At 45.1% G+C, this 25,190-nt stretch overlaps 1 protein-coding gene across 1 annotated transcript in view; it reads right to left on the reverse strand.

The window, feature by feature from the left end:
* Positions 1-25,190, reverse strand: part of LOC139404904 (serine/threonine-protein kinase Nek11-like) — a 97,381-nt gene that overhangs the window by 12,393 nt on the left and 59,798 nt on the right. The window contains exons 13-14 of the mRNA XM_071147446.1: positions 15,121-15,257; positions 5,139-5,199 (exon numbers count right to left, since the gene is read on the reverse strand). Of these exons, the coding sequence (XP_071003547.1) occupies positions 5,139-5,199; positions 15,121-15,257 (198 nt within the window). The remainder of the gene's footprint in view (positions 1-5,138; positions 5,200-15,120; positions 15,258-25,190) is intronic.

Here is a 25,190-nt window from a genome sequence, read left to right on the forward strand (position 1 = left end):
TTCCATTCTCTGTGGATTAAACATGCATTAGTTTACATTCTCTGTGGATTAAACATGCATTCCTTTCCATTCTCTGTGGATTAAACATGCATTCCTTTCCATTCTCTGTGGATTAAACAGGCATTCCTTTCCATTCTCTGTGGATTAAACATACATACCTTTTCATTCTCTGTGGATTAAACATGCATTCCTTTCCATTCTCTGTGGATTAAACAGGCATTCCTTTCCATTCTCTGTGGATTAAACATGCATTCCTTTCCATTCTCTGAGGATTAAACAGGCATTCCTTTCCATTCTCTGTGGATTAAACATGCATTCCTTTCCATTCTCTGTGGATTAAACATGCATTCCTTTCCATTCTCTGTGGATTAAACATGCATTCCTTTCCATTCTCTGTGGATTAAACAGGCATTCCTTTCCATTCTCTGTGGATTAAACAGGCATTCCTTCCTTTTCTTTCTATTCCACCAGACCACTGTTGCTCTCCACTCCCTTCCCTGTTTAAGTAAACACCATGGAGGGATACATAGAGCATAGGGCTTCAGCACAACCTGTTAGAGAGAACACCCACCTGTCAGAGCCCAAAATATGCAAACGAACACATCAACCTAAGAGGACAGCAACAGTTAAGCAATAAGGCCAGAGGGGTGTGGTATATCGCCAATATACCATGGCTAAGGGCTGTTCTTACACACAACGCAAAGCAGAGTGCCTGGACACAGCCCTTAACCATGGTATATTGGCCATATACCACAATCCCCCAAGATGCCTTATTGCTATTATAAACTGGTTACCAATGTAATTAGAGCAGTAAAAATAAATGTTTTGTCATATCCGTGGTATAATATTCACCATTAGAATATCAACTGAGTACAGCTGAATATACTGGGATTTTTGCTTGTTTTTAGCTGTTTTTTTAAGCTAGTTTTCCTAGTGCTTGGACACACAGGAGTAACTAGTCTGTCTGTTGTTAGTGACAGAACAGACAGTAATCTAGTGCTTGGACACACAGGAGTAACTAGTCTGTCTGTTGTTAGTGACAGAACAGACAGTAATCTAGTGCTTGGACACACAGGAGTAACTAGTCTGTCTGTTGTTAGTGACAGAACAGACAGTAATCTAGTGCTTGGACACACAGGAGTAACTAGTCTGTCTGTTGTTAGTGACAGAACAGACCGTAGTCTAGTGCTTGGACACACAGGAGTAACTAGTCTGTCTGTTGTTAGTGGCAGAACACACAGTAATCTAGTGCTTGGACACACAGGAGTAACTGTCTGTTGTTAGTGACAGAACACACAGTAATCTAGTGCTTGGACACACAGGAGTAACTAGTCTGTCTGTTGTTAGTCTGTCTGTTGTTAGTGACAGAACAGACAGTAATCTAGTGCTTGGACACACAGGAGTAACTAGTCTGTCTGTTGTTAGTGACAGAACAGACAGTAATCTAGTGCTTGGACACACAGGAGTAACTAGTCTGTCTGTTGTTAGTGGCAGAACAGACAGTAATCTAGTGCTTGGACACACAGGAGTAACTAGTCTGTCTAGTGCTTGGACACACAGGAGTAACTAGTCTGTCTGTTGTTAGTGGCAGAACAGACAGTAATCTAGTGCTTGGACACACAGGAGTAACTAGTCTGTCTGTTGTTAGTGACAGAACAGACAGTAATCTAGTGCTTGGACACACAGGAGTAACTAGTCTGTCTGTTGTTAGTGGCAGAACAGACAGTAATCTAGTGCTTGGACACACAGGAGTAACTAGTCTGTCTGTTGTTAGTGACAGAACAGACAGTAATCTAGTGCTTGGACACACAGGAGTAACTAGTCTGTCTGTTGTTAGTGGCAGAACAGACAGTAATCTAGTGCTTGGACACACAGGAGTAACTAGTCTGTCTGTTGTTAGTGGCAGAACAGACAGTAATCTAGTGCTTGGACACACAGGAGTAACTAGTCTGTCTGTTGTTAGTGACAGAACAGACAGTAATCTAGTGCTTGGACACACAGGAGTAACTAGTCTGTCTGTTGTTAGTGGCAGAACAGACAGTAATCTAGTGCTTGGACACACAGGAGTAACTAGTCTGTCTGTTGTTAGTGGCAGAACAGACAGTAATCTAGTGCTTGGACACACAGGAGTAACTAGTCTGTCTGTTGTTAGTGGCAGAACAGACAGTAATCTAGTGCTTGGACACACAGGAGTAACTAGTCTGTCTGTTGTTAGTGACAGAACAGACAGTAATCTAGTGCTTGGACACACAGGAGTAACTAGTCTGTCTGTTGTTAGTGACAGAACAGACAGTAATCTAGTGCTTGGACACACAGGAGTAACTAGTCTGTCTGTTGTTAGTGACAGAACAGACAGTAATCTAGTGCTTGGACACACAGGAGTAACTAGTCTGTCTGTTGTTAGTGACAGAACAGACAGTAATCTAGTGCTTGGACACACAGGAGTAACTAGTCTGTCTGTTGTTAGTGACAGAACAGACAGTAATCTAGTGCTTGGACACACAGGAGTAACTAGTCTGTCTGTTGTTAGTGACAGAACAGACAGTAATCTAGTGCTTGGACACACAGGAGTAACTAGTCTGTCTGTTGTTAGTGACAGAACAGACAGTAATCTAGTGCTTGGACACACAGGAGTAACTAGTCTGTCTGTTGTTAGTGACAGAACAGACAGTAATCTAGTGCTTGGACACACAGGAGTAACTAGTCTGTCTGTTGTTAGTGACAGAACAGACAGTAAGCTAGTGCTTGGACACACAGGAGTAACTAGTCTGTCTGTTGTTAGTGACAGAACAGACAGTAATCTAGTGCTTGGACACACAGGAGTAACTAGTCTGTCTGTTGTTAGTGACAGAACAGACAGTAAGCTAGTGCTTGGACACACAGGAGTAACTAGTCTGTCTGTTGTTAGTGACAGAACAGACAGTAATCTAGTGCTTGGACACACAGGAGTAACTAGTCTGTCTGTTGTTAGTGACAGAACAGACAGTAAGCTAGTGCTTGGACACACAGGAGTAACTAGTCTGTCTGTTGTTAGTGACAGAACAGACAGTAGTCTAGTGCTTGGACACACAGGAGTAACTAGTCTGTCTGTTGTTAGTGACAGAACACACAGTAATCTAGTGCTTGGACACACAGGAGTAACTAGTCTGTCTGTTGTTAGTGACAGAACAGACAGTAATCTAGTGCTTGGACACACAGGAGTAACTAGTCTGTCTGTTGTTAGTGACAGAACACACAGTAATCTAGTGCTTGGACACACAGGAGTAACTAGTCTGTCTGTTGTTAGTGACAGAACAGACAGTAATCTAGTGCTTGGACACACAGGAGTAACTAGTCTGTCTGTTGTTAGTGACAGAACAGACAGTAATCTAGTGCTTGGACACACAGGAGTAACTAGTCTGTCTGTTGTTAGTGACAGAACAGACAGTAATCTAGTGCTTGGACACACAGGAGTAACTAGTCTGTCTGTTGTTAGTGACAGAACAGACAGTAATCTAGTGCTTGGACACACAGGAGTAACTAGTCTGTCTGTTGTTAGTGACAGAACAGACAGTAAGCTAGTGCTTGGACACACAGGAGTAACTAGTCTGTCTGTTGTTAGTGACAGAACAGACAGTAATCTAGTGCTTGGACACACAGGAGTAACTAGTCTGTCTGTTGTTAGTGACAGAACAGACAGTAAGCTAGTGCTTGGACACACAGGAGTAACTAGTCTGTCTGTTGTTAGTGACAGAACAGACAGTAATCTAGTGCTTGGACACACAGGAGTAACTAGTCTGTCTGTTGTTAGTGACAGAACAGACAGTAATCTAGTGCTGTCTAGTCTGTCTGTTGTTAGTGACAGAACAGACAGTAATCTAGTGCTTGGACACACAGGAGTAACTAGTCTGTCTGTTGTTAGTGACAGAACAGACAGTAATCTAGTGCTTGGACACACAGGAGTAACTAGTCTGTCTGTTGTTAGTGACAGAACAGACAGTAATCTAGTGCTTGGACACACAGGAGTAACTAGTCTGTCTGTTGTTAGTGACAGAACAGACAGTAATCTAGTGCTTGGACACACAGGAGTAACTAGTCTGTCTGTTGTTAGTGACAGAACAGACAGTAATCTAGTGCTTGGACACACAGGAGTAACTAGTCTGTCTAGTCTGGACACACAGGAGTAACTAGTCTGTCTGTTGTTAGTGACAGAACAGTCTAGTGCTTGGACACACAGGAGTAACTAGTCTGTCTGTTGTTAGTGACAGAACAGACAGTAATCTAGTGCTTGGACACACAGGAGTAACTAGTCTGTCTGTTGTTAGTGACAGAACAGACAGTAATCTAGTGCTTGGACACACAGGAGTAACTAGTCTGTCTGTTGTTAGTGACAGAACAGACAGTAATCTAGTGCTTGGACACACAGGAGTAACTAGTCTGTCTGTTGTTAGTGACAGAACAGACAGTAATCTAGTGCTTGGACACACAGGAGTAACTAGTCTGTCTGTTGTTAGTGACAGAACAGACAGTAATCTAGTGCTTGGACACACAGGAGTAACTAGTCTGTCTGTTGTTAGTGACAGAACAGACAGTAATCTAGTGCTTGGACACACAGGAGTAACTTGAGCAATTTCAACTTGAAAATAGAGGCAAAATAAGTGCTTTTTTGACTTGTTTAGAAAGAAGGGAGCTTGACAGGAAATGCATTGAATGGTGTTGTGGTGAGCATGCTGGACGGTGAGAAAGGAGGATTTACACCTACCTATAGAACACACAACATCAACGTGTTCAACACGTCAGGAGGAAGAACCCTAATAAGGTATAGAGAGGATGTAATGCAGGGAAAACATCCCAGCCCTATCCAGACATCCATACGAAGGTAAGCACATCTGATATAGCTACTCTAGCACCGGTAAACAGCAGCACAGTGAAAGACCTGATCAATGCTCCAACCAGACATGCTCTCAGCCCACCACAGGCCTTCCAGTACAGTTAATGTAGGAGTGTGTTCACGGTGTGGAAACACATCAATATCCTTAACATCGGTAGGCTGCAGCTACATCAATTACCACTGCAGAGCACTTGTAACCTGGTTTCTCACTACTCTGCTACCATTAGGACAAGTCCATCGACCCCCTGCGTGGTGTGTTCTAACTCACCGCTGAGCTCTCCTTCCAGAACCTGCTCCATGTGTCTCATCATGGCCTCCAGGTCGCTGTCCTGAGGAACAACAAAGGTCAGAGTTCACACTCAGTTATCGTTTATTATATTTACAGCTGTTTAACTTGGCATTTCGATGTAAATGACAGGGTCAAACGGTCATCATAATACACGTGCTGGAGTATCCTGAGTATGTTTCACCGGTATTAAACAAACCTAGAGAATCATTTGAGCAGGTGTCCAAGCAGTCCAACTACACACAGAGAGGTAGTGGATCTCAGGAGATGGAGGTCAGTGAGCTGAGCTGTACAACAACAACAAGCACACAGCAGCTCTCTCAGGGATTCCCCAACCCTGTCAGATATGTCAGGTAGGGGTTCCGATCCCTTCCCCCTACAGACAGCAACAGCCAATCACACTGTCTGTATAGACCCCACATCCCAGCATCCCCCTCTCTCCGTGGCCCCCAAGGCACCACACCACCACAGCACCTCTGCTGAGGAGAAATGAAGCATCAGCCATGAGACATCTTTCAGCTGTCAGATTGTCAGAAGGAGCTCCTCTCCGTGGCATCACATGACAATTTCTCCATTGATGAGGCTCCAAGGGGCCAGGAAACAGCAGCTGCTGCATAGCCTCAGTGTGTGTTAGACCCTGGCTGGACTCTCCTGGGTACAGCATTGTGATGTGTGCCACATCCATGTGACAAAGGAGGGGAAAGAGGGAGTCACCCCCGTTGCCCTGCGTTACTGTCATCCAACAGGCCGGCGTGGAGAGACAAATGTCGCAGCACAAGCTACAAGGAGCTGGAGAAGATGAGTGAGTGTTTGGATGAAGCCACACTGGCACCATCTCAGAGGTGAGGTGAAGCGTGCAGTGCCCTACTATACAACTAATGAATCTGTGGGAAATGTGTCTTCATCTAGGAGGACAAACCTGTACAAGCAGGGAGTGCATGGTTAAGAGAGAACTAGTCTAAACCGTTTCTCCTCCACTGGATTCACTCTGACACCACCACAGCTGAAAGCCTACATCCAACTACCTGCCATGTGTGGTAGCAGAATCACAATTAGTTAGGTAACATTGATAAATAAGATGTTTTATTTACATAATAATGCTTATGTGAGATATTTGTCATTAGGATGTCTTCTTTTTGGATGATACTGTTGGCAGTTTGCAGTTATCCCTTCTCTGCTAGGGCTCAGTTACTTGGGGCCCAGAGAGGGGAGAAGTCAGGTTAGTCTTATCTGTGAATGTGTCTGTAACTATTCCTAAACCATGTGAAGGAATGGCGTGATTAAAGGGGACCAGTTAGTTGGCTCCACAATGTCTGTGTGCCAGTCACTCCTCTCCGTGAGCTTGTCCAGGAGGGGTTGTATTTTTGATGCATCTAGAATTGACAATTGATATATGCCATTGGATGAGGTAATGTTTTGGTACTATGTTGTACCAAGAACGAGAAGTAGAACCTCGTTTTAGGAGAGCAAACTGAACGATAATTTATAGCTAATGCTGTCTGGCTATGGAATACTCCTCTCTCAAGTAAAGTCTTCCTTTGTAATGCTCCTAAGATCTGTTATTCATGTGAGTTGAGATGGGTGTGTCTTAGCTATAAATGATACTAAGAATTGTTTTGTAAGCACTCTCAGAGAATTCATTTATAGACACTGAATTGATCTGAGAGTCACAGGGCTATGGTGAAGCTCTTATAATTAAATATGGACTTTATGATAACTCTGACTTGTGTGTGGTTTGCTCTCTCATGATTTGTTAATACAGGAAATGACCACGACACAGACTTATCTCTGGCAACACACTAATTTACCAACTCCCAAAACTGAATTCTTCTTTTTTAGTTGCTCGCTTTGTTCTTTTCTACCTTTCTCCTTTCTCCTGTCCTTTCTCCCAACAGTGACAAATAGTTTTAATCTAGCTTGTCCTTCCTTCTCTCATGGTGCAGTGGGAAGAGATTGGGTTGCAGCCTTGAGATATCCCCTCATCTGTGTGTGTTGGAGGAAAGAGGGAATATATTTTTTCTCTGCGGGGGTTAAGAATAAACTAGCTTCTCTCGGTTTGATGCAGTCAAGACAAGTATTATGTAATCAGATGGGATGATAAATAACTAGCAAGAAGTTAGTCTACTAGCGCGAGTTAACAGTACTTGCCATCTCTCTGTCTCTCTCTGTGTCTCTCTCTCTCTCTGTGTCTCTGTGTGTCTCTCTCTGTGTCTCTCTGTCTCTCTGTCTCTCTGTATTTCTGTGCCAGCTCCCATGCGAGTTAACAGTACTTGCCATCTCTCTGTCTCTCTCTGTGTCTCTGTCTCTCTCTGTGTCTCTGTCTCTCTCTGTGTCTCTGTCTCTCTCTGTGTCTCTCTCTCTGTGTCTCTCTCTCTCTGTGTCTCTCTCTCTCTGTGTCTCTGTCTCTCTCTGTGTCTCTCTGTATTTCTGTGCCAGCTCCCATGTCACTCACATTGCACACACAAACACACCCACACAGCCTCTCCCCTGCTCCCGAGCACCATGCTCTGTTTGTCTCCCTTCCTAAAGTACCCCCCCAAAAAAATGTTTCTACTACTTCCCTCACTCGGATCGGACTGGACCTGGTGTGGACCGGGTGAATGTTTTAAAAATTAATTGTGTCCAGCTGGGAAAGCCCCAGGTCCATTTCAAAACAGGACCTCTAAATCCCATCAGCATTTATTCTCATCATTCAGATTATACAAATTCAAATCATGAAGTGTTTCATGTGATGTGATTTTGATTTAATTTGCATTGATGTCAGAGTGATTAGAGGGACAATAGAGCGCTGAGTACCAGACCATTCATTAGCAACCTGACAGCCGTTAGTGAGTTGGGTACCAGCAATGCATCAGCACCATTCATGTAGGCTTACAGGGCGCAGAATAGGAGGGGAATACCGTGACTCAGTGGCAGTAGTGGTGCATGGGTAAAATCACTGGGGAAGCCCTCACCCTCAAAAAGAGCCATATTACAACCTATGTGTTGTGATAATTGTATTGTTTGCTCTATAACCTGCTAGTTCACATGCCTTGCCACAGTGATACACAGGCCTAAAGGCCGAGACCACAAGAAGACACAGTGGCAGAATAGATTCAACCACACCTTTGTTTTATCACAAATCTGAAGAGCAACCTCAGTCTAGTGAAGTCCACAAAGCATATTGCAGGTACAGTAACAGACAGTTACATGACCTACAGCATGGTCAAGCAAGTTAATGTTCCCAACATTTTTGGACCACTAAACAACTATTGCTTTAGAACCACAGAGTTACCGCAAGTCACAAAGAAAACAGGAGCCTCCACTGTTTCAGCACCATTTCAACATCATCAAATCACCTCTGCTCAGTCTAATACAGTGACAACTAAAAGATACCAAAAACAATTTAGTCCAATCAATGTAAGCTAAATATGATGTGGCTGTCCATGGTTCTGATTTGTGTGTTCATGCAAGTAGAAAAACATCTTTCATGTGGATGAAACGGTCTATCACTCTGTCATACAGTACACACTTTTATTATTTGTTGTCCTAGGCTACCTGGCTAAAATGCTTGCTCACTAGCCTAACTTCTATTCATGGTCAAAGTTAGAACTACTTCAATCTTCTTAGGGCCAGGTGTCCCGCTAGCGGGACAAATCGCTGTGGAACTGGAGAGCACGCAATTCAAATAAATAGTCAGAAATATTATGGATTTTATGTACATATAAGTGTCTTATATTGGCAGAAAGCTTAAATTCTTGTTAATCTAACTGCACTGTACGATTTACAGTAGCTATTACAGTGAAAATATGCCATGCGATTGTTTGAGATTGCACAGGTTCATACATTCACATATAACGATTAAATATTCACTTACTTTTTCATCCAAAGGGTCCCAGCTATAACATGTAGTGTCGTTTTGTTAGATAAAATCCTTCTTTATTTCCCTAAAAGTCCTTTTAGTTGGCGCCATCGATTTGAGTAATCCACTCGTTCAACTTGCAGAGAAAGGAATCCGAAAATCTACCCCTAAACTTTGTTTCAACAAGTCAAAATACATTTCTATTTACTCCTCAGATACCCTAAAATGTAATCAAACTATAATATTTATTTCGGAAAGAAGTATGTTCAATAGGAAACTGATTTTAGCAGGTGCGTAATGTCTTCATGGCGCGCGCAAACATGAATTTCCAAGACTGTCCCTCTACTAAAACTGATATTTCTTATTCGTTTTTGAAGTTACACGCCTGAAACCTTGAACATAGACTGCCGACACCCTGTGGAAGCCATAGGAATTGCATCCAGGGAGCTAATTTTCAATATGACCTTTCTCTTGCATTTCTAAGAGGATGTTCTCTCTCTCAAAAAAAGTCAGCTTGGTTTTTCTTCTACCATATCTATTGTGTTATATTCTCCTAAATTATTTTAACATTTCTACAAACTTTCTACAAACTCTACAAACTACAAAGTGTTTTCTTTCCAATTATATGCATATCCTGGCTTCAGGGCCTGAACTACAGGCAGTTTACTTTGGGCACGTCATTCAGACCGGAAGTGGAGAAAAAAGGGGCCTAGCCCTAAGAAGTTCATTGGCCTTCTACATCTAGATACATATTGAACAGTGTCTTCTAAATTAAAGAGGTAAACGCAAAGCAAGAATATGTTGGCTACATGAAGTTGCTAAGAAAAAAACATTCAATGTAGCCAAAGATAATAGGTCCCCTAGGAGTCACATTACTTCCTACCCTGTCACAATAACTCCTCCCTTGCATTTTCATTCGCTGTCATGTCAAACAGCACTGTGCCCACTATTATATTGGAACTATATAATTTGGATAGATATTCTATTTCCATGATTCCAACAGTTAACCCAAGTGTTTTGCTCTAAATCACAAGTCAAATTGCAACATTTGGTTAAAAATAAGGCCCAGATTGCTTGCCAATATCGTGCAGCCCTACGTGACAGTATGGAAATGATCTCAAATGCAGAAATTGATGACAATGATGACTTTTTGTGGGCTGAAGTTGAATAGAACAATATAAAACAATCAGAATGGAGAAAGACCCATTGAAATCACTTAGAATGTATGTGTTGCCACCCTAGAGTCACACACTACTCATAAAGCTCATTTAGAACTTTTATTATTAAAAAACATAATACCGTCAATGTTTTTTAAATAACGTGATATATCATTTTGGCCATATCGCACAGCCCTATCTCAGTCCATGACTAATTTAGGAAAGGGCCAATATTAGCTTGCTGGCTAGCTAGCCACCGGAGGACAACAACACAACGAGATGCAACAATTCAAGATTTTCTGTCAATGATTTATGCTCTCAGTGGGATTTGATAAGAGTGACGCAGTCTTTTTGGTGCGCCAGGACCATTCACATTTGAGCTCGCTCAGTTTAGCTCAACGCTGATTGGCACATTTTGATACTTTTTTTGTCAAGGCAGGCCAGACACTGGCTGGCTTCCCTTGTCTTCAATGCTACGGGCGGCATCAATGTCTGGTTTCCCTTGTCTTCAATGCTACGGGCGGCATCAATGTCTGGTTTTCCTTGTCTTCAATGCTACGGGCGGCATCAATGTCTGGCTTCCCTTGTCTTCAATGCTACGGGCGGCATCAATGTCTGGCTTCCCTTGTCTTCAATGCTACGGGCGGCATCAATGTCTGGCTTCCCTTGTCTTCAATGCTACGGGCGGCATCAATGTCTGGCTTCCCTTGTCTTCAATGCTACGGGCGGCATCAATGTCTGGCTTCCCTTGTCTTCAATGCTACGGGCGGCATCAATGTCTGGCTTCCCTTGTCTTCAATGCTACGGGCGGCATCAATGTCTGGCTTCCCTTGTCTTCAATGCTACGGGCGGCATCAATGTCTGGCTTCCCTTGTCTTCAATGCTACGGGCGGCATCAATGTCTGGCTTCCCTTGTCTTCAATGCTACGGGCGGCATCAATGTCTGGCTTCCCTTGTCTTCAATGCTACGGGCGGCATCAATGTCTGGCTTCCCTTGTCTTCAATGCTACGGGCGGCATCAATGTCTGGCTTCCCTTGTCTTCAATGCTACTGGCGGCATCAATGTCTGGCTTCCCTTGTCTTCAATGCTACGGGCGGCATCAATGTCTGGCTTCCCTTGTCTTCAATGCTACGGGCGGCATCAATGTCTGGCTTCCCTTGTCTTCAATGCTACGGGCGGCATCAATGTCATACTTATTTGGACCAGACAGCATCAGAAAGATGGCCTACACGTAGAGAGACAGAGGGACACTGTTTCGCTCGCTCGGATGCTTTCTCCTGTGAGATACATTCAGCCTCTTGCGAATTGACGGAAAATTCTGAAACAGGTGAAAGATAAAATAATTTATGTTTTTTCATTTTGTTCTTGGTAATTTGTTTGGCCTTTTGGCATCCATGAATGCACACCACTGCTCAACGGTCACATGGAATTTGACTGCGGGCATGACAAGAACCCTAGATGGTCTTGCCATAATAAAAGTTATGGTATTAAATGTATAAGATATTAAGGTTAAAATACTGATACTGACAAATGTACAGATGTAGGATCTTCATTTGATCACTCTTATGTTGATGAGAATTTTCCTGCAAAATGCCAACTAGTAGTGTATTTGAGTTTTAAAAAGGCTTCTAAAGTGTGTAATTTCTACTTAGAAATGTCAGACTTGATATACTCGGACGAAAAATGTATCAGCACCTACAAAAATGTCCATTAATTAAAATCCACATAATTATTCTGATTTCCTTTTGCTGCAGGATTATTCTCCTGCTGTAGCACACTGGCTCAAATTAAGATCCTACATCTGTACAGTATATCCTGTGTCAGGGATTTGTTAATATGGATTTGTGTTCTATTACTAAATGAGCTTGCAGTCTGGCTAGAGAAGCCTCAAGTCTCATAAGGTTTTGTATTGTGTTGTGTTGTATTGTATTGTGTTGTGTTGTATTGTGTTGCATTGTATTGTGTTGCATTGCATTGTATTGTGTTGTGTTGCAATGTATTGTATTGTATTGTGTTGCATTGTATTGTATTGTATTGTCTAATAAGCCTGCAATTAGTAGGGATTAGATTGATCTGAACAATGTGGGATCATCACATTTCCATAATGCTGCATACGGGAGTTTGGATCCACAGCACAGCACATTAACACTCATTAACTACACAGTGAGGCTCGTAGCCTTGGGCAAGGTCTGGTGCTATCATTGTAGATGTAGGTCTTAATTTGATCACTCTTTTGTTACTGAGAATGCAAACTTGTAGTGTGTTTAAGGTTTAAAAAGGCTTCTAAAGTTTGTAATTTCCACTTTAAAATGTATCAACCCCTACAAAAAATGTCCATTCATAATAATCCACATAATAATTAAAATGTCCTGTTGCTGCAGGATTATTTTCCTTACTGTAGCAAACTGGCTCAATTTAAGATCCTACTGTACATATGTAAATTAATCTAATATCAACCTATAAAGACCAAATATGTAAACCACTTCTGTTGTATTTATGACCAGGACAAGCAGAGGGAATAACCACCAACCATCATTTATCATGCTAATCCAATGGTGTGTGTGTGTGTGTGTGTGTGTGTGTGTGTGTGTGTGTGTGTGTGTGTGTGTGTGTGTGTGTGTGTGTGTGTGTGTGTGTGTGTGTGTGTGTGTGTGTGTGTGTGTGTGTGTGTGAAATGAAAGTCCTCACACACCAGGACTACAAAGCCGGGAATCCCTGGGTAAACCATAGAGTCTCATCCTGCCAAGGCGCCTCTTGGCATCCGGCCACAGAGGAAAATTACTCTCTGAATTCACATTGTTCTCGTTTGGATTTCTCCAATGATGATTAGTGGTTGGCTTTTGTGCAACTCTGGATAGGAAAAACCTGAGCCAGCAGAGCCAAACTGATTCAAATAGTATCTCACTGATAAAGAGGCAAACACTAAAGTGTGCCAGTGAACAATGCTCCAAAATGCCCCGAGCCCTCTGAGCCAGCCCTCACAACAGACACATTTATCCCCCTGAGCCAGCCCTCACAACAGACACATTTATCCCCCTGAGCCAGCCCTCACAACAGACACATTTATCTCTCTGAGCCAGCCCTCACAACAGACACATTTATCCCTCTGAGCCAGCCCTCACAACAGACACATTTATCCCCCTGAGCCAGCCCTCACAACAGACACATTTATCTCTCTGAGCCAGCCCTCACAACAGACACATTTATCCCCCTGAGCCAGCCCTCACAACTGACACATTTATCCCCCTGAGCCAGCCCTCACAACAGACACATTTATCCCTCTGAGCCAGCCCTCACAACATACACATTTATCCCTCTGAGCCAGCCCTCACAACAGACACATTTATCCCCCTGAGCCAGCCCTCACAACAGACACATTTATCCCCCTGAGCCAGCCTTCACAACAGACACATTTATCCTCCTGAGCCAGCCCTCACAACAGACACATTTATCCCCCTGAGCCAGCCCTCACAACAGACACATTTATCCCCTTGAGCCATCCCTCACAACAGACACATTTATCCCCCTGAGCCAGCCCTCACAACAGACACATTTATCCCCCTGAGCCAGCCCTCACAACAGACACATTTATCCCCCTGAGCCAGCCCTCACAACAGACACATTTATCCCCCTGAGCCAGCCCTCACAGCAGACACATTTATCCCCCTGAGCCAGCCCTCACAACAGACACATTTATCCCCCTGAGCCAGCCCTCACAACAGACACATTTATCCCCCTGAGCCAGCCCTCACAACATACACATTTATCCCCCTGAGCCAGCCCTCACAACAGACACATTTATCCCCCTGAGCCAGCCCTCACAACAGATTTATCCACAGTCTCCAGCACAGGACTGTTCAACAGTAATCCCTCCTGAATCCCCACCCAGATGCACCACCACTACAGAATACAAACCAGAGCATTAGAACAGGCAGAAGTAAAGAATAGAACGGTTCAAAGCTGTGTTCCATGCTGTGTGGCCCGCCCCTCATAGTCTGTCAATCATTTTGAATGTGTTCAATTAATTGGTGCAGACAGTCAATCAAGCCTTCTCTCCTGTGTGAAGACAGATACATAGTCAATCAAGTCTTCTCTCCTGTGTCAAGACAGACACATAGTCAATCAAGTCTTCTCTCCTGTGTGAAGACAGACAGTCAATGGAGACTAGCTAGCTGCATCAGGACTAAGGGGAGAGGGTGCTAGCCACATCAGTGTTGGTCAGGGATGTTAAAATAGAGATCTATGCACCTTCAGATGTTTTTCATTCTGTGATTTTCATTCTCTTTCCACAAACACAAGGCTCATAAGAGTTCATGAAAGTTAAGCTTCCCAGATGTGGCAATGAATGTTCCCATTGATAGTAATGGAATGTCTGTCTGTCTTAACACAGGAGAGAGGACTTGATTAACTATCTGTCTGTCTGTCTTAACACAGGAGAGAGGACTTGATTAACTATCTGTCTGTCTGTCTTAACACAGGAGAGAGGACTTGATTAACTATCTGTCTGTCTGTCTTAACACAGGAGAGAGGACTTGATTAACTATCTGTCTGTCTGTCTTCACACAGGAGAGAGGACTTGATTAACTATCTGTCTGTCTGTCTTCACACAGGAGAGAGGACTTGTTTAACTATCTGTATGTCTGTCTGTCTGTCTGTCTGTCTGTCTGTCTGTCTGTCTGTCTGTCTGTCTGTCTGCCTGCCTGCCTGCCTGCCTGCCTGTCTTCACACAGGAGAGAGTACTTGATTAACTGTCTGTCTGTCTTCACACAGGAGAGAGGACTTGATTGGCTATATGTCTGTCTGTCTTCACACAGGAGAGAGGACTTGATTGTCTGTCAGTCTGTCTGTCTCTGTCTCAGCCTTCAAGTAGCAGGGAGAAGTAATTCAAGTAGCTCCAGAGCTTGCATACACCGACACACACTCATATAAGCACACACGCGGACGCATGCACAGACACACACTCACCTGTCCATAGGTATGACAGAGGGTTTCTGAGGTCACGGTGTCCCCTTCCTCTCTTTCCTCTTCCTCTTCATCAGTGCAGGACTCAAATCCATCCATGTAATAATACACCTCTGCAGTCTGAGGGTCCTCTGGGATCTCTAAGCACACACACACACACACACACACACACCGTGGGGAACAAACAAAATAAGTGACGCAATGTAGGGAGAATACAGAGAGATGGATCATGGATAATACAAGCCTGATTGATTCAAAACACTGAAGCAAAGATAACGCAAGACTAACACTATGGGGGCCATTTTCTTCACAGAGAACAGTATTGAAATGTCGGGTGTAGATCACTTTCCCTGTCCAGAGCACGTTGGACGACACACATATATACACTTTCTCTCTCCCTCTCTCTCTCTCTCTCTCTCTCTCGCTCTCTCTCTCTCTCTCTCTCTCTCTCTCTCTCTCTCTCTCTCTCTCTCTCTCTCTTATATATGCACCAGCACACAACTGCTGGAAATATCTCAGAGAAAGAAGAGTATCTCACTCTCACTTTCTTTCTCTGAGATATTTCCAGCAGTTGTGTGTTGGTGCTGGTGTGGGTTGGGGGAGTGTTGGGGAACAGCTGTGGTGGATGTCTGTGCTACTGGGAACATCCCTCTCTTGAACACTTCCATTTTCTCACTTAGTGCTCTGCACCTGAGCACCAGCCTGACCAGGGACTCCTCTCCACGGAGTGAAGTAGCGAGGGAGGGGGGAAGAGAAATGGTGCGGAGAAAGAACAAGAGAAAGAGATAGGAAAATAAGAGAGTGACAGCTGTATGGTGTTGAGTTACCTTTGCAGCAGCTTACTGTCTGCCTGAATGAGAGGGAAACGGGTAGAGAGAGAGCGAAAGAAGAGAGACAGAGACAGAAAAATAGAAAGACAGAGCACTGAGGAGCGAGGAGCGAGGAGCGAGACAGAGAAAGAAAATGTGTGGAAGAGAGTGGAAATCACTTTCATTTCATTTTCAATAATTGTTTCTTTCCTATCTACCACAGAAACCTGTAATATACAGTGTTGACTGGTATTGGAGACAAAAGTTCAATTTCAAACCAATATAAATCTGTACACTTTCCAAAGACTTATCCTTAATCCTCCGAGACAAAACCATATCTTCTGAGAAATATGACCACTAAAAATGGGGGAAGCAGATAAAAAGACAGATGGAATGAAATGGAGATAAAGAGACGGAAGGAATGAAATGGAGATAAAGAGACTGAAGGAATGAAATGGAGATAAAGAGACAAGAAAGAAATGGAGATAAAGAGACAGAAGGAATGAAATGGAGATAAAGAGATAGGAATGAAATGGAGATAAAGAGACAGGGAATTAAATTGAGATAAAGAGACAGGAATGAAATGGAGATAAATAGACAGATGGAATGAAATGGAGATAAAGAAACAGGAATGAAATGGAGATAAAGAGACGGAAGGAATGAAATGGAGATAAAGAGACGGAAGGAATGAAATGGAGATAAAGAGACAGAAGGAATGAAATGGAGATAAAGAGACGGAAGGAATGAAATGGAGATAAAGAGACTGAAGGAATGAAATGGAGATAAAGAGACAAGAAAGAAATGGAGATAAAGAGACAGAAGGAATGAAATGGAGATAAAGAGACAGGGAATTAAATTGAGATAAAGAGACAGAAGGAATGAAATGGAGATAAAGAGACAGAAGGAATGAAATGGAGATAAAGAGACAGAAGGAATGAAATGGAGATAAAGAGACGGAAGAAATGAAATGGAGATTAAGAGACAGAAGGAATTAAATGGAGATAAAGAGACAGAAGGAATGAAATGGAGATAAAGAGACAGAAGGAATGACATGGAGATAAAGAGACGGAAGGAATGAAATGGAGATAAAGAGACAAGAAAGAAATTGAGATAAAGCGACAGAAGGAATGAAATGGAGATAAAGAGACAGGAATGAAATGGAGATAAAGAGACAGGGAATTAAATTGAGATAAAGAGACAGAAGGTATGAAATGGAGATAAAGAGACAGAAGGAATGAAATGGAGATAAAGAGACAGAAGGAATGAAATGGAGATAAAGAGACAGAAGGAATTAAATGGAGATAAAGAGACAGGAATGAAATGGAGATAAAGAGACGGAATTAAATTGAGATAAAGAGACAGAAGGAATGAAATGGAGATAAAGAGACAGAAGGAATGAAATGGAGATAAAGAGACAGGGAATTAAATTGAGATAAAGAGACAGAAGGAATAAAATGGAGATAAAGAGACAGAAGGAATTAAATGGAGATAAAGAGACAGAAGGAATGAAATGGAGATAAAGAGACGGAAGAAATGAAATGGAGATAAAGAGACAAGAAAGAAATGGAGATAAAGAGACAGAAGGAATGAAATGGAGATAAAGAGACAGGGAATTAAATTGAGATAAAGAGACAGAAGGAATGAAATGGAGATAAAGAGACAGAAGGAATGAAATGGAGATAAAGAGACAGGGAATTAAATTGAGATAAAGAGACAGAAGGAATGAAATGGAGATAAAGAGACAGAAGGAATGAAATGGAGATAAAGAGACAGGGAATTAAATTGAGATAAAGAGACAGAAGGAATGAAATGGAGATAAAGAGACAGAAGGAATGAAATGGAGATAAAGAGACAGAAGGAATGAAATGGAGATAAAGAGACGGAAGAAATGAAATGGAGATTAAGAGACAGGAATGAAATGGAGATAAAGAGACGGAATTAAATTGAGATAAAGAGACAGAAGGAATGAAATGGAGATAAAGAGACAGAAGGAATGAAATGGAGATAAAGAGACAGGAATGAAATGGAGATAAAGAGACGGAATTAAATTGAGATAAAGAGACAGAAGGAATGAAATGGAGATAAAGAGACAGAAGGAATTAAATTGAGATAAAGAGACAGAAGGAATTAAATGGAGATAAAGAGACGGAAGAAATGAAATGGAGATTAAGAGACAGGAATGAAATGGAGATAAAGAGACGGAATTAAATTGAGATAAAGAGACAGAAGGAATGAAATGGAGATAAAGAGACAGAAGGAATGAAATGGAGATAAAGAGACAGAAGGAATGAAATGGAGATAAAGAGACAGAAGGAATGAAATGGAGATAAAGAGGCAGAGATAGGGAATGAAATGGAGATAAAGAGACGGAATTAAATTGAGATAAAGAGACAGAAGGAATGAAATGGAGATAAAGAGACAGAAGGAATGAAATGGAGATAAAGAGACAGGAATGAAATGGAGATAAAGAGACGGAATTAAATTGAGATAAAGAGACAGAAGGAATGAAATGGAGATAAAGAGACAGAAGGAATGAAATGGAGATAAAGAGACAGAAGGAATGAAATGGAGATAAAGAGACAGAAGGAATGAAATGGAGATAAAGAGTCAGAAGGAATGAAATGGAGATAAAGAGACGGAAGAAATTAAATGGAGATAAAGAGACAGAAGGAATGAAATGGAGATAAAGAGACAGAAGGAATGAAATGGAGATAAAGAGACAGAAGGAATGAAATGGAGATAAAGAGGCAGAGAGAGGGAATGAAATGGAGATAAAGAGACAGAGAGAGGGAATGAAATGGAGATAAAGAGACAGAGAGAGGGAATGAAATGGAGATAAAGTGTCACGTTCTGACCTCTATTTCCTTTGTTTTTGTATTTATTTAGTATGGTCAGGGCGTGAGTTGGGTGGGCAGTCTATGTTTGTTTTTCTATGTTTTGGGGCAGTTCTATGTTTTCGGCCTAGTATGGTTCTCAATCAGAGGCAGGTGTCATTAGTTGTCTCTGATTGAGAATCATACTTAGGTAGCCTGGGTTTCACTGTTTGTTTGTGGGTGATTGTTCCTGTCTTTGTGTAGTGTTCACCAGATAGGCTGTATTAGGTTTTGAGTTCTCACGTTTCTTGTTTTTTCGTTAGTTTGTTCATGTATAGTGTCGTAATAAAATACTATGAACAACCACCACGCTGCGCTTTGGTCCGCCTCTACTTCACAAGAAGAGAATCGTTACAGAATCACCCACCACAACAGGACCAAGCGGTGTGGTAATGGGCAAAGGAGAAAGCAGCAGCAGGAGCAGTGCGAGGAGGTATGGACATGGGAGGACGAATTAGACGGTAAAGGACCTTGGGCTCAGCCAGGAGAATATCGCCGCCCCAAGGAAGAACGGGAGGCGGCGAAAGCGGAGAGGCGCTGGTATGAGGAGGCAGCGCGGCGTCGTGGATGGAAGCCCGGGAGTCAGCCCCAAAAATTTCTTGGGGGGGGGCTAACAGGGAGTATGGCTACGCCAGGTAGGAGACCTGAGCCAACTTCCTGTGGTTACCGGGGGGCTAGAGAGACCGGGCAGGCACCGTGTTACGCTGTGGAGCGCACGGTGTCCCCAGTGCGGGTGCACAGCCCGGTGCGGTACATTCCAGCTCCGCGTATCGGCCGGGCTAGAGTGGGCATCGAGCCAAGTGCCATGAAGCCGGCTCTACGCATCTGGTCTCCAGTGCGTCTCCTTGGGCCGGCTTACATGGCACCAGCCTTGCGCACGGTGTCCCCGGTTCGCCTGCATAGCCCAGTGCGGGCTATTCCACCTCGCCGCACTGGCAGGGCGACCGGGACCATTCAACCGGGTAAGGTTGGGCAGGCTCGGTGCTCAAGAGCTCCAGTGCGCCTGCACGGCCCGGTCTATCCGTCACCACCTCCACACCCCAGCCCTCCGGTGGCAGCTCCCCGTACCAGGCTGTCTCTCCGGCCCATCCGTCCAGAGCCTTCCTCCTCTCCAGCGCTGCCGGAGTCTCCCGCCTCTCCGGCGCTACCAGAGCCTTCCTCCTCTCCAGCGCTGCCGGAGTCTCCCGCCTGTCCGGCGCCTCAGCCGGAGCCTCCCGCCTGTCCGGCGCCGCTGCCGGAGCCTCCCGCCTGTCCGGCGCCTCTGCCGGAGCCTCCCGCCTGTCCGGCGCTGCTGCCGGAGCCTCCCGCCTGTCCGGCGCTGCTGCCGGAGCCTCCCGCCTGTCCGGCGCTGCTGCCGGAGCCTCCCGCCTGTCCGGCGCCTCTGCCGGAGCCTCCCGCCTGTCCGGCGCCTCTGCCGGAGCCTCCCGCCTGTCCGGCGCCTCTGCCGGAGCCTCCCGCCTGTCCGGCGCCTCTGCCGGAGCCTCCCGCCTGTCCGGCGCCTCTGCCGGAGCCTCCCGCCTGTCCGGCGCCTCTGCCGGAGCTTCCCGTCTGCCCAGCGCCATCTGAGCTTCCCGTCTGCCCAGCGCCAGCGCCGCCCGTCTGCCCAACGCCGCCAGCGCCGCCCGTCTGCCCAGCGCCGCCAGTGCCGCCCGTCTGCCCAGCGCCGCCAGTGCCGCCCGTCTGCCCAACGCTGCCAGCGCCGCCCGTCTGCCCAGCGCCGCCAGTGCCGCCCGTCTGCCCAGCGCCGCCAGTGCCGCCCGTCTGCCCAGCGCCGCCAGTGCCGCCCGTCTGCCCAGCGCCGCCAGTGCCGCCCGTCTGCCAGGAGCCGCCAATGCCGCCCGTCAGCCAGGAGCCGCCAGTGCCGCCCGTCAGCCAGGGGCCGCCAGTGCCGCCCGTCAGCCAGGGGCCGCCAGTGCCGCCAGTCAGCCAGGAGCCGCCAATGCCGCCCGTCAGCCAGGAGCCGCCAGTGCCGCCCGTCAGCCAGGGGCCGCCAGTGCCGCCCGTCAGCCAGGGGCCGCCAGTGCCGCCAGTCAGCCAGGGGCCGCCAGTGCCGCCAATCAGCCTGGGGCCGCCAGTGCCGCCAGTCAGCCAGGGGCCGCCAGTGCCGCCAGTCAGCCAGGGGCCGCCAGTGCCGCCAGTCAGCCAGGGGCCGCCAGTGCCGCCAGTCAGCCAGGGTCCGCTAGAGCCCCTCCGCCCGGAGCAGCTGTCCCTCTGTCCCGAGCAGCTGTCCCTCTGTCCCGAGCAGCTGTCCCTCTGTCCCGAGCAGCTGTCCCTATGTCCCGAGCAGCTGTCCCTCTGTCCCGAGCAGCTGTCCCTCTGTCCCGAGCAGCTGCTTCACCTCTGTCCCGAGCTGCCCCTCTGTCCCAAGCAGCCCCTCTGTCCAGTGGGGTCATTGAGAGGGGTGGGCATGGTGAGTAAGCCACGGAGGCGGACAATAAGGCGGACTGAGACAATGGCGAAGTGGGGTCCGCGTCCCGCGCCAGAGCCGCCACCGCGGACAGACGCCCACCCAGACCCTCCCCTATAGGTCAAGGTTTTGCGGCCGGAGTCCGCACCTTTGGGGGGGGGTACTGTCACGTTCTGACCTCTATTTCCTTTGTTTTTGTATTTATTTAGTATGGTCAGGGCGTGAGTTGGGTGGGCAGTCTATGTTTGTTTTTCTATGTTTTGGGGCAGTTCTATGTTTTCGGCCTAGTATGGTTCTCAATCAGAGGCAGGTGTCATTAGTTGTCTCTGATTGAGAATCATACTTAGGTAGCCTGGGTTTCACTGTTTGTTTGTGGGTGATTGTTCCTGTCTTTGTGTAGTGTTCACCAGATAGGCTGTATTAGGTTTTGAGTTCTCACGTTTCTTGTTTTTTCGTTAGTTTGTTCATGTATAGTGTCGTAATAAAATACTATGAACAACCACCACGCTGCGCTTTGGTCCGCCTCTACTTCACAAGAAGAGAATCGTTACATAAAGAGACAGAAGGAGTGAAATGGAGATAAAGAGGCAGAGAATGAAATGGAGATAAAGAGGCAGAGAGAGGGAATGAAATGGAGAAAAAAAACAAGCGGTCTCTAAAAATTGACCAAAGTATCATAAAGGAATCAGGTAAATAATGATGTCTCAGTCAAGTCATACAACCACAGTCCACTAGTACAACACAATACCCTGATTACATCACACAAACTATTAGCCTCCTAAAAGCCTTCCCTTTTGTGGCTTTCTTAGAGTGAGTCCAACAGAGCCTGAAGCAGATCAGATCAGTGACCTATGACCAGGCATCCCACAGTCCAACCAGCCGGCAGACTCTCCACGACAGAGAATGACACACAACTGCACACGCAAACACACACACTGGTGTCTGGTGCTTATAACCTGATAGTGATTTCTGTCAGTGGTTTCTGTCCCATCTCACCTGATTCAGTGCTTCATTGATTTGAATTAGCAATGTTAATACCAGACCAGAATAATCACTTATGCAAAGAAGTTTTTTGTAATCCAGAATGTTTCATTCATGTGCCCTCCGCTTGGCCTCCTGCACCAGCAGTACCACGGCCAAGGTTACAGAGGGCCAGGTACTCCCATCAGTCAATCTATCCTCCCTCCCTGTCCAACAGACTCTGCAACTCTCTGAGACCGACTGCAAAGAGTTCTGAGACTTTGAAAAAGTGCTTCACTGGCAAATTGGGACTGTCAGAGAGAGAGAGAGATGGGGGGAGAGAGAGAGAGAGAGCTCTGTCATCTAACCTCAAACTCAGATAATATAACCTTCTTTCACCCCTATATCCTACCACACTGTGTTGAAACCTGTGGGCATGTTGCATCTGTGACTGCCTGTGGCTCTCAGTGATACTGTATGTTTATTTATACTGAGGACGGAGGTCATCGGCATGCATAATTCAATGTTTATTTCCTAATACATTTTAGTCTAATACTTGCCTTTATTCCCCAGTGAGGCTGCTTGAGGTATGTTTAATGTCAGACCATGTCTACAGTTGAAAGGGGAAAGGGGGCAATGGGCCATTGAGATTTGGTTTAATGTGATTTACTAAAAATAACAAAGCACTTTTCTCTTGTCTTTCTTATTTGCATGTGTGCTCCTTGAGTGTGTTTGTGTGTGTGTGTGTATGTGTGTGTGTGTGTGTGTGTGTGTATGTGTGTGTGTGTGTGTGTGCGTGTGCGTGTGCGTGTGTGTGTGTGTGTGTGTGTGTGTGTGTGTGTGTGTGTGTGTGTGTGTGTGTGCGTGTGCGTGTGTGTGTGTTTGTGTGTGTAGGGTGTGTAGGTGTGTAGTACTATAACAGTGGTGGCTTGTGACACTTTAAAGGGGGAGGACGGGCTGGAACAGAATAAATGGAATGAGAGAGAAGATACCATTCCATTCACTCCATCCATCCATTACTATGAGCCATTCTCTATGTTACACTCTCCCCTGCACACTGTGTGATGCATGTTCACTCTGCTCCTCAGCCTTTGATGATACTGCCTGGGCTGCTTTACCTCATGGCTGGTCTGTCAGAGTAGGAGAGGTTTCATGCCACCAGGGGCTCTCGGTAACTCTGATCCCAGCCGAGATGAGGGAATCTGGGGCATTGGAGATCTGAGGGACCCCCTGGATCTCCCACCATGGGGGTCCCACAGTGAAATGGAAGTGGGACGAGTGTTAAGCAGGGGGTTGGTCTATGGGTTTGGAAATTCAACTGCTTTTCCACCAAGGAATATTGGATATTGAATAGTCATTTCAATTAATGACGGATTCCAAAGTGAATTGCAGATATTATTTTCAACTGAAATCACTTGCCCACTCCTACACTTGGGTTCAAACTTACCCAGGCCTCGTCGACCTTCCCTAAAATGTGAGGCGTGACAGTGCCGTGATTTTGGAGGTGTAGCAACACGAGACTAAACTGACCCCAACCCTGAAGGGCACTACAGCTGCAACAGTACAGTTGTTGAAGTCTCCTATTTTCTTATTCTTACATCCTGGTCTTCACCGATCTGAGAGGATTGGGTGAAGGGCCGGCCCTGATTGGGTGTGTGATTGGGCGCGGGGCCGGCCCTGATTGGACGTGTGATTGGGCGCAGGTTAAATAACAGTCCCAGAGCACAGCAGACAATAATCTCCTAACCTCCCTAGATCACAGTTTATAGACAAGGTGTTTAGCTGTTTATTATGGCATGTTTGTATTGGCAGTGTGGACAGATACAGAGATGTGTGTGTGTGTGTGTGTGTGTGTGTGTGTGTGTGTGTGTGTGTGTGTGTGTGTCTGTGTGTGTGTGTGTGTCTGTGTCTGTGTCTGTGTCTGTGTCTGTGTCTGTGTCTGTGTCTGTGTGTGTGTGTGTGTGTGTGTGTGTGTGTGTGTGTGTGTGTGTGTGTGTGTGTGTGTGTGTGTGTGTGTGTGTGTGTGTGTGTGTGTGTGCGTGTGCGTGTGTCTGTGTGTGTGTGTGTGTGTGTGTGTGTGTGTGTGTGTGTGTGTGTGTGTGTGTGTGTGTGTGTGTGTGTGTGTGTGTGTGTGTGTGTGTGTGTGTGTGTGTGTGTGTGTGTGTGTGTGTGTGTGTGTGTGTGTGTGTGTGTGTGTGTATTCCTCCAAAGTGCCTGAGCGTTGTTAAATAGAAAAAAAACATTTGGTGAAGATTCAAGCACACAATACAGTTTAAGGTGGTCTTGGATAAATGGGAACAGATTTTTATTTGCCAAAGCAACATTTTCATCAGGGTTTACATAAGGTTTCATTTCAACAAACTTTTCTGCAGTTGCTACATACATGTTGCTACATACATGTTGCTACATACATGTTGCAGTTGCTACATACATGTTGCTACATACATGTTGCAGTTGCTACATACATGTTGCTACATACATGTTGCAGTTGCTACATACATGTTGCTACATACATGTTGCAGTTGCTACATACATGTTGCTACATACATGTTGCAGTTGCTACATACATGTTGCTACATACATGTTGCAGTTGCTACATACATGTTGCTACATACATGTTGCAGTTGCTACATACATGTTGCTACATACATGTTGCAGTTGCTACATAAATGAATGGTATCCATTGATTCTTGAATAATATATTAGAAATGCATCATGATCGTAGTTTAACTGTCGTAACCCATCAGAACACCACATATAAGCTTGTTTTACTCTCATGTTTGGAAACTAAATAAATATTAACAGAACTGTATAGCCTCAATGTCACGCCCTGACCTTAGAGAGCTTTTTATGTCTATATTTTGGTTTGGTCAGGGTGTGATTTGGGTGGGAATTCTATGTTTATTTTCTATGTTTTGTATTTCTTTGTGTTTGGCAGGGTGTGGTTCTCAATCAGAGGCAGCTGTTTATCGTTGTCTCTGATTGAGAATCATACTTAGGCAGCTTTTTCCCACCTGTGTTTTG

This window comes from Oncorhynchus clarkii, unplaced genomic scaffold, assembly GCF_045791955.1.
Source record: "Oncorhynchus clarkii lewisi isolate Uvic-CL-2024 unplaced genomic scaffold, UVic_Ocla_1.0 unplaced_contig_10953_pilon_pilon, whole genome shotgun sequence".
NCBI classification, from domain to species: Eukaryota; Metazoa; Chordata; class Actinopteri; order Salmoniformes; family Salmonidae; genus Oncorhynchus; species Oncorhynchus clarkii.